Source organism: Poecilia reticulata, chromosome 14 (genome assembly GCF_904066995.2).
Source record: "Poecilia reticulata chromosome 14, P_reticulata-male-v2, whole genome shotgun sequence".
In the NCBI taxonomy this organism is placed as follows: domain Eukaryota; kingdom Metazoa; phylum Chordata; class Actinopteri; order Cyprinodontiformes; family Poeciliidae; genus Poecilia; species Poecilia reticulata.
The window spans coordinates 23,689,031-23,698,827 of NC_088843.1; the positions used below are offsets into that span (position 1 = coordinate 23,689,031).

The window sequence follows — 9,797 nt, forward strand, 5'->3', positions numbered from 1 at the left end:
AAAAAAAAAAAAAAAAAACGCAGTTCAGAGAAAACATAAAGAAAAGGCACGGTCAAGGACTTTATTTAATCCTGTGGTCATTTTTTAAAAATTTTTTTACGAAATAAGTAAAAAGATGATCGTAAATACAGACATTAGTACACTAAAAAGGTTGAAACACAAGAATAAAAACGCAACAGAAGTCTTTGATGAGTCTTTTTAGCTGTTTTACAGAGGAAACGCAGTCAGCATTAGTGGGTCACTGCTGCCATCTAGCGGCTATATTGATGTACTACAAGAAATTGCGGCACTTTGACTTATTAAATTAGAATGTGCGTTCAGATCAGTCTTGTCAGACTGAATAAAGAAAATCTCAGAAGATTGAATATGCGTTCAATACTTTTATTTTCAGAATAGTATTTTCAGCGTATCTGTATTTCTTATTGCACTAATGTAATGTTTTAATTTTATGTGTCATGTTGTATTAGTTGCAAGTGGAAAATCCTAATTAAGAGAATATTAGAAAACATTCATCTGTGTGTAATTAATAAATCTAATATCTTTCACCTAATGATAAAGTTCCTGTAATAAAGTGTCCAAAGCAGGGCCACTTTGGCACCGATTGCAAATGACGTCAAACTATGAAACTTAGAACAAGATCATTAAGCTGCATTTTAGGGGGAACCACTGTCATCCGATCATCTGATTTAAGTTATTAATATTAACGGTTTCATGTCAAACAATAGTTGTTTGCCAATCGCAAATAAACTCAAGATGAAGAACTGTTTTACATGAAACTGTTTTACTGAGCTGAATAGTGACAGTGCAAGCTGCTCAAGACAGAGTTGCTCACCATGGCATCACAGATTTAATTGATTAACAAGCTTTCCTGAATTGATATTTAATTGGACAAATGAACTACAAAGTATTGATGAATCAATATTTTTATCAACACTGATTGCGAGCGGGAACTTGGCAAGTATAGACCCAGACAACTTAGTTTAACCTTTACTTCCCCAAGAACAATGTTAGCCTGAAAATTATTTCTATTGTAAAGGCAGCTGTCTTCAATTTAATTAAAAAATATTTTACCCCAAAAGGAAATTAAGGGTTGTCTTAACTCATATCATCCAATTACTTTCAAAGCGTTGCTATAGATTGTGATGGATATCCAGTAGCAGTCAGTCTCACACCAACTCTAAAGAGGCCTCTCACTGAAGACAGTGAGTCGCTGGACTGTGTGACAGTCGCTGGACCCTTTTCAACTCCTCTGGGATTTGATGTCATAGTTCAGCAAATATTTGAGTTTTGGACACTTACCAGCTGCTCCCAGTTGTGAAAACAATACTTTGTTGCCATGGTTACACATCATGACTGTTCTAAAAAAAGAAAGAAAGAAAGAAAGAAAGAAAGAAAGAAAGAAAGAAAGAAAGAAAGAAAGAAAGAAAGAAAGAAAGAAAGGACAAAGTCAAAGAAAAAAATCCTTCTAGCTACCTCTAAAACAAGAGGAATTAATTTTCCATACATGAAAAGATAAAAAAAAAAAAAAGGCTCAGAGACTTTTATTTTGCAGAGCTCTTTATTACAACGGAGCAGCTCCTGAGCAAAGTCACAAAGTTTTAAATAAATATCATTCAAGTTAACATCCCTTCAAACTTTCACAATCTCTGAAATGGACGGTCGTTCCTACTGCAATAAAAAGAAAGCTATGAAGAAACTGCTTGATTAAAAAAAAAAAATCAATATAAATAATAAAGTTAATTTTATTTCAATTTAAACAAACATAAAATGCAGGAACCTGAAATCACATTCGAACAGTGAAATGGTCCATTAGGACGGAGGTCATGACAGAGGAACTCTATGGAGTAGTTCCATAATATGGAGCTAAACCCATAAAGTTTGTTCAAAAGAAAAAAAAACTGAAACTGGGGGAAAAAACCCCAAAAAACATTGAATCTGAAAAGCAGTTTTGAACATCTTTTTCAGTTTCACATTTTTTTGCTGAATTAAATTTTTTCTTCTTTTGAACAAAGTTTATGGCCCAAATTTAGCTCCTTAGGACTCTGACACGGGTTTCTGTTTGGTTCTGAGAGGCCATGTTGGTGATCCGTTCTGGTTGCAGCGCTCATTCAGTCTTGGGCTTGTCTGCGTTGTTTACATATTTCTGGTAAACCACGGCCAGCGTGGTGAACAGGTTTCCTATGAAGAGCACCAGGTAGGAGCAGCCGCACATCAACACCTGGACGGCAAAATAAAATGAAGGCACGGAAAATTCAGACTGGAGGTCATTTTATTTCGAAAGACTGTAACATATTTAGCCACACTAAAACCAAACTCTATGTAAATGTATGTGATTTGGGTTTTGTGTGGCAGAACCACCAGATTTGTAAAGTGGAAGGAAAATCTAATCATTTTCAGCAATTTTTAAACATAAAAATCTGATAAGTGTGACATACATTTATATTTAGCCCTCCTGAGTCAATAGCTTATAGCAGTGTTTGTCCAAGTGTGGACCACCAGAGGGTGCTGTGGGAGCCTCTGGAAGTTGTAGGGAAAATGAGAAAAATTTCTAAAGTAAAACAAATTCAATTCCATATTTTTTTTTATCTTAAATTTATCTATTATTCAATCATGTTTTTAAAAAAATACAATCTAAGCTAAAATAATTAATCTAAATGTTATTTCTAATGCTCATTTTCTGATTGGCTGCCTGTCAAATTCAATAAGCTGTTTAGCTCCTCAAACCAGCATAGCAAACAAGAAATGGAAAAGTTTCTGACAAGGAAAAGACCAAATGAACCGTCTGAAAAAAATCAGTTGTGATGTCATCTGAGCAGAGCATCTTCTACTTGCTCAATGTGGCCACCTCATGTGGCTTGCGACAAATGTGTGAATACTTTGGATTTTTTTACAATTGATGGGAAGAGAATGACGTTTTTTGGGAAACTAACCTGCCACTCTTTGCACTCTGGGAGCTGGAACATCTCGAAAAGCGTCTTGCTGTTGTACAGCTGCCAAAACTGGAACCGAATAAAAATCAAGCTCAACAAGACAACTCAGAAAAACAAAAATATGAATTTGATTTATTGAATAATGTCACTTTTAAAACAGAGGCTACATACTTGACCGAAGAACAAGAAGGGAAGCAGGAAGGTCAGGCCTCTCCACATCCAGGACTGGAAGCCCTCTAAACACCCAGAGAGGACAGTTAAACTGAGCTGACATCAAACAGGCTTCCTGCTGCTACGAAGGCTGAATTTCAGCATTTTACAGCAGAGACCAGAAAACTTCTAACAGAGTAACAGAAACTTCTGCTCATAACATTCTCCTCATCCAATAATTGTGTTATTTTGCAATGTTGTTGAGTAAATGGGGAGAAAGTCACAGATTAGAATTTGTTGACCATTATGAATATAGATATTATGATGTGCTAATAACGGATATTTATCAATATTATACATATATACAGCACAATATTCGCAGATTGAGCTGTTCTGGGATTTTTGTCTATAAAATGTGATTCCTAATTATTCACAGAAAATGCATAGAATAGCATCTCAATGCTAACATATAGCAGCATCCCCAAAGCTAATGTCAGCATCCATAGTCCACATTTCTAAAGAATCAATCAATCTCATGGTTGACTAAACTGAATAACAAATTAAAAACAATAAATATCTTTATGGTTGAGTTTATTTATTCAATAATTTATCAGTAAAACTGAACATTTTTGAATAGATAATGTTGCTTATTTTGTCAATTGGTTTTGATTAAAATGTGATTTATTTTGATAAATTAATGACAGAACCTGCAATTAATTTGATAAATTTTAATTGAGTCCCAGCATTAATATTAATGCATATAAAGGCACATGTGGTGTTTTAACTATAACAGGCTGTTTTTGTTTTCTACAGAAATGGCAACAAGTTGGAAATGAACATTGATCATTAATATCGGCCCAGTTTTATTTATCGGACCAATACCGATTTGTTACAAGTAAATTGGCAAGTATATCTGCCAATTTAATGCAGATATATCACCCATCCCTACCTATTATAAATATATAGTTAAATAAATCCACTTTTTTTTTGTACGGGCGGTGCCAAATTACTATAAATAAATTACTTATTACATAATTATTTAAATGTGTGAATAATATTTTAAAACTGGAAATAAATACGGAAATAAATTAATTCTAATTAGTTAATATCTCAATTAAATGTATTTATTTAATTTAAAAAAAGACAGTTTACATAATGAAATAACTGTTTAATTGTGAAATGATAATTTCACAATTTGGTAAACTATTTCCTGTTCCTGTGCTGAATTAATTTAAACTGTCAACTTCATTTATCAAAGCCTTCGGGTGGGATTACGGGAGACCCTGGTGTCTGACTGACTGCTTCGAACAGCAACTCAGGGCAACTTCTCTCCACATTTTTGTACTGTCATGATATTGTTTAAAGTGTAAACGTGTTGCCTTCACTCACCGACTGTGAGGTCCATGTTGTGTCTCTCCCCCAGTGCTCTGAGTCGGTACAAACAGCCACTCTGGTAGTAGTACTGCAGGGACTGAACAAAACCTGCAGAAAGGAAACAAAACATCACAATGGATCACTAACATGGTCACTAAGATGCCACCCACAACCATTTAATTATGAAAAAAATATGCTTCTTACAATAACTGTACGACTTTCTGCTGGATATTATAATATTCCATTTGAAAATATTGTAAATTCTTAGCCTTGTTTAAACTATTAAAATAAGATATTAAAAGATAAATAATCTAGATTTGGAAATATCTTCCTTTAAACAAGCATTTGCATATTTACACTAGATTATTTTAATTATCAATTATCCTACCGATTATTCTGATGATTTATTGCATAAAAAAACACTCTATAGATTTTTTATTCAATGTCTTTTTACACAAAATTATAAATAAATGTTGAATTGCTTTTTAAACTAATAAATATTTTATTGCCTAAAATACGACAGGAGCATTTCTTTAGTGTACAGCTGATCATTCCTACCAAAGGATGCATCTGCAGCTAAAAACAATGCGCTACTAATCTATTTATCTATATATTTTTTTGGATTAATAATTAGCCAGCTATTTTTTTTTTTACAGAATTTGAATAGTTCTGGGTTGAACATATTTACAGACAAAGAAGGTTTTTCATCTGCAAGATGTATATATTTTTTGTACAATTTTACTTAATATTTGCCCTGACTGTTGTTCTTTTAGCAACTGACCATTTTTAGAGTCTGTATACTCTAGTTAACAATTAATCAATTACTAAATTACTTGACAATTATTCTAGTAATCAATAATTGGCTGAAACAGAAAAATATTTGTTTTGACCCATTGTTTAATGTGAAACTGGCAGAGACACACTTACTTTGATAAAGATTGTAGGATAGAAACTGATTTCTGAACATCTGGTAGAGGGCGCCATCAGGCCTGCGAACAAAGGTCACACCAGGTGAGAGAGGTGATGAGGTTGAGCCGATCAATAAGTAATAATACGGTTCATTACATTACGAACTGTAGAGGATGGGTCGGAGTGCAGATGATCTCTTACCAAGTCAGCATGACTCCAGACAAGAAGGCTGACACGTAGTGATGGAAAACCCACCAACCTTTGATCCTGAAACAGCAAAAGATGCTCAGAGCTGGCAAAAAGTTTTCCTCCCCTGAATACTTTTCACATTTTGTTGATTGCATCTAGAGCTAATCTTTGCAAAATCGCTCAAATTCATCCCAACACATGAATACGCTTTAATCCAAACCAAATGTGTCTAAACTTTTTGTCGAGTCAGAAGGACGTAAGGGTCAAAGAAAAAAATCATTTTTGTACCTACTCAACAGTAAACTGAGCATGCAATGCATTAATTAAACAAATAAAGTCACCATATTTATTGCCAGAAAGGGATGTGTAAATTATTCTAGATCCAAAACTTAAAGAGGGCTCAGCAAGTTTGCCTTACTGAGAGCAATCTTGCAAATTTTCTTTGTACTAACAGGAAACAAAACATAGCACACAATTTGGTCATAATAATCTGCAGTGGAACTAGTACTTTTTCATCAGTATTAAAGAATTATTGACTTAAAACAAGATCCTGTACCTTGCTCAACAGTTACTTATCAGTTTTATCTTATTCCAAGTGTACCAAGATATTTGTACTATAAACTAGACCAAACATTCTTGCAAACATTTGTGTTTTTGTGGTGCAGCTGACTGTGTTCACTAATTAGGTGAATAATTTCTAATTTAATTTGAAAATAAATAAATAAATAAAAAACAAACTTTCATAAAATAAATCCATTTTCCACTGAGTAGGTATTTCTGCACTATATTTAGGCACATTTTACTGACAAAAAAGTAAAACCACCTCTTACTTGCAGGTAAAAGAGGGGTTACTTATAAGTATAAGTACTTACGAGTATAAGTACTTATACTTTTTTTGGCACTACCAGAGCTCCATACAATGTCTTTTTGATGAAGGTTCCTGGCCCCTGACATCTGTCCCACAGTCCTGTTATGCACTATGATATAACATGGAGAATTATTAATAATTTTGCTGTATTAGAATTTTCAACTGAAACTGGGTTTTTGAGCATTGCAAAATGTACAAACAGTACAAGTAAATTTTAAGTATTAGCTGCCAATTTATCTAGTTTCAGGCATTTATTTTAAATATACAAATAGAAAATATAAGAAAATCTTTAGGTTTAATCCCAACGCTGGACGTTTTTTAGACTTTTAGATCCCTCACTGGGCCTCTAACACAACATGGGATGAAACCAGGTACAGACCTTGAGCCGTTGCTGATGAGGATGCTCTCCCGGATGGTGAGTGTGCAGTAATACCACACCAGCAGGAAGTTGAACAGAGCGTCCAGGACTCTGAAAAATGAGGGATGTGTTACATTATCACAAAAAAAAACAAAACAAATACATGATGCATCTCCTACTGCTTTACACATTTAAAATCCACTAACTGAGTCGAATCTAAACCATTCCTACCTGTAGCTGAGCAAAAAGCGACATGTGAAGGAGAACATGAATAGGATGAAGGTCACGACCAGCTTGAACTTCTCATACTCGCCTTTATATGCAAACCTTTATATGGGTGGGGAGAAACGGAAGGAGAGGGTTGGTGAAGCGGCTCTGAAGCGTCTGCAGTGAAAATATGCAACTTACTTTTCCTGTTTGTTCAGGAGTGTTACATTAATGTTTCCCAGAACCAGCGTGAGGTACAGCCTGAACAGGGAAGACGCAGAAATCAGTCAGTCGAGATATGCAGTGTTCTACACATCACACTAGAGGTGGGTTTTTATTGCACAATCATTTATTGGGATATCATCTATCATTTATTGGGATCATTTTTTAACCACAATAAGATGTTGATTTATTGCTGTCACAATAAATTCAAATTAATGGTATCATTTTTACTATTTTCCCCCACCGTGTATTCTGTGTAAAGGTGTATCAATAAATACACACAAATTTGAACCAGGGTTATAATAGTTTTGGGTTATTCATTCTGGTTTAGTTTTATTTCATAGTGACATTTTGTTTGTCTAATTCAGTTAGTTTAAATTACTTTCTAGAGTGTATTGGCTAGTTTTTATTTGTTTATTCGTCAGTTTTTTTGTGCCTGGCGTCCTAAAGAAACATATTAAAACGTGCGGTGCTTTTTAGTCACAGCTATAAAGTTATCTATAAAAGTAATAAAGTTTTTATTTTCACAATAGTCCCACAAAGTATCATGATAAAACTCTACTCCTACTTTAAACCATGCAATGTCTTTCTACCCGTTCTTCTTTGGCAGAAATGCTTCCATCTCAAGGAAAGAATTCGCTTTGTCTTTGATGGACTCTTCCATCGCATGGACGAACTTCATCAGCTCTGGGCTCAGGTTGGAAGTCCGACGTTGTCCTTTGCAGCTGATGGAGGAAAAAGTTTTTAACAAACGTAAAAAAAAAAAAATATATATATATATATATATATATATATATATGTATATATATATCATCTGCTATTGAGTTAAACCCATTTCCTGTTGACACTCACTTCTTCAACTGAAGACTGAGCTCTTTCAGTTTCTTCCTCTGCCGTGCTATGGTGCTGCAGCAGCTGCTCTGCAGTTTGGTCATTTCTTCAAGCTTCTGTTTATATAGACGATGGGTCTCCTGCAGGTGGAGTAGATTAACAAGGCATTCTTCCTCATTTTTAAATAACGTCTCTGCTGTTGTTGCACGTTCATTTTTATGCACTGATATACTGTATTGTAAATAGTCTGTCTTTTTCAATGCTATATAGACATTTTTGGAAAAGTGATGATCTGACTCCACTGCACATCCCTCAGACTGCTAGTTTGATATTTTTATTATTGTCATTGTTATGGTTAATCTTGTTTTTCATGTATTTATCTTACTTTTTGTGTTAACATTTATAACTGATGCTGCCGTTACACATGAATATTCCCCTTTGCAGAACAATAAAGGCTGTTTCTATTCCATTCTACTCTGTTCAGTAAATAGAACAGAGTTGTATAGGTGAATATACATATTTTTGTTTCCTTTATTATTATTTTGTAATAAAAAAGAACAGAGCTGTAAAACACTTAAGTAATTTAAAATATATTGGTTTCCTAAAAAAATGCCAGGAGTCTTTTTTTTTGTTTTTGCAAATAGTGATTTTTGAATATAAGAATAAATAAATAAATAAATAAATAAATAAATAAATAAATAACCACCAAAATATGCTTTGGAGGGAAAATGGCAAAAAATTACGTAGCCTATTATTTTAGGAAGATGATGATATAATGAAATCTACACAGGAGAATGGACACAAAGATGTGCTAGCCTATATCTAAATTTTTTTAAAAATATAGTCATTATTTTTTATCATTTATTTCAGAAAGTGAAACTAGTATATTTTAAACATCCATTATTCATAGTGAGTTGTTATTTTTGATGAATTTGGCTCAAAGAGAAAAAAAAACAAATTAACAACAAAAAAAAATTAAATATTTTATAAAATCAATAAAAAAAAGATTGCTTTAAACATAAAATCTCAGGTTTCTGGAATTACAAGTCAATTTATATGGTCTGGGCTTCTTTTGCAAGAGTTACTACATACTGCCATGAAATAGGATTATATTAAATATATTAAAGCTAATTCTGACCTTCTTCGCATTTCAACAGATATGTAGTTGCAAGTAAAATAACACATGATCAAATCTGTCATATATGAACCGATCTGTTAAAAAATTTATTTAAATGTTCCTGATAATTATCATTTAATCTTTATCTGCTAAAGGTGGACCCCACCCGCCAGTCTCCCCACCTACACCGTCTGTTAGCTTATCAGGGCAGCAAGCGTTTATTGTTTACTATGGTCAGATACAATAACTAAACAAACCTGAATATTATGGTAATCTTTCTCCAAATCCTCCCATTCCCGAAAACATTCGGATAAATTCGTTGGACTGAACAACATTTCTCCTCCGATGCTTGGAAATCTCTAGGAATTGTGAAATAATCGAACGCTCCTGTGCAACAGTTGTAACCGTCAAAACAACATCCGTGAACGACACACGCTTCCAGCAGATGCCTTTCGCAATAAAAGCATCACTCTTAAGACGCTCTGGAAAAGCAAAACAACTATGAACGTGTTTTGACAAATGCTGGTCTCTGCTGCTACAACTGCTACACTTTCATTTACTACTTTTAAAACCTTGTTCGCCTCTCCTTTCTGTAGGTCATAATTTTTTAGATTTACATCCGGTATGTCGGTAGTATTGTTC

At 33.8% G+C, this 9,797-nt stretch overlaps 1 protein-coding gene across 1 annotated transcript; it reads right to left on the minus strand.

Moving 5' to 3' along the window:
- Positions 1–1,724: 1,724 nt before the first annotated feature.
- Positions 1,725–9,739, minus strand: tmem120aa (transmembrane protein 120Aa). The gene is made up of 12 exons (XM_008428552.3): positions 9,413–9,739; positions 8,060–8,178; positions 7,801–7,932; positions 7,187–7,246; positions 7,010–7,105; positions 6,800–6,889; positions 5,565–5,630; positions 5,382–5,443; positions 4,470–4,562; positions 3,102–3,166; positions 2,931–2,999; positions 1,725–2,218 (listed from the first exon to the last, which is right to left on the minus strand). Exons 1-12 carry the CDS (start codon positions 9,488–9,490, stop codon positions 2,105–2,107), a joined length of 1,044 nt encoding a protein of 347 aa, XP_008426774.1. The 5' UTR covers positions 9,491–9,739; the 3' UTR covers positions 1,725–2,104.
- Between the last annotated feature and the right edge of the window lie 58 nt (positions 9,740–9,797).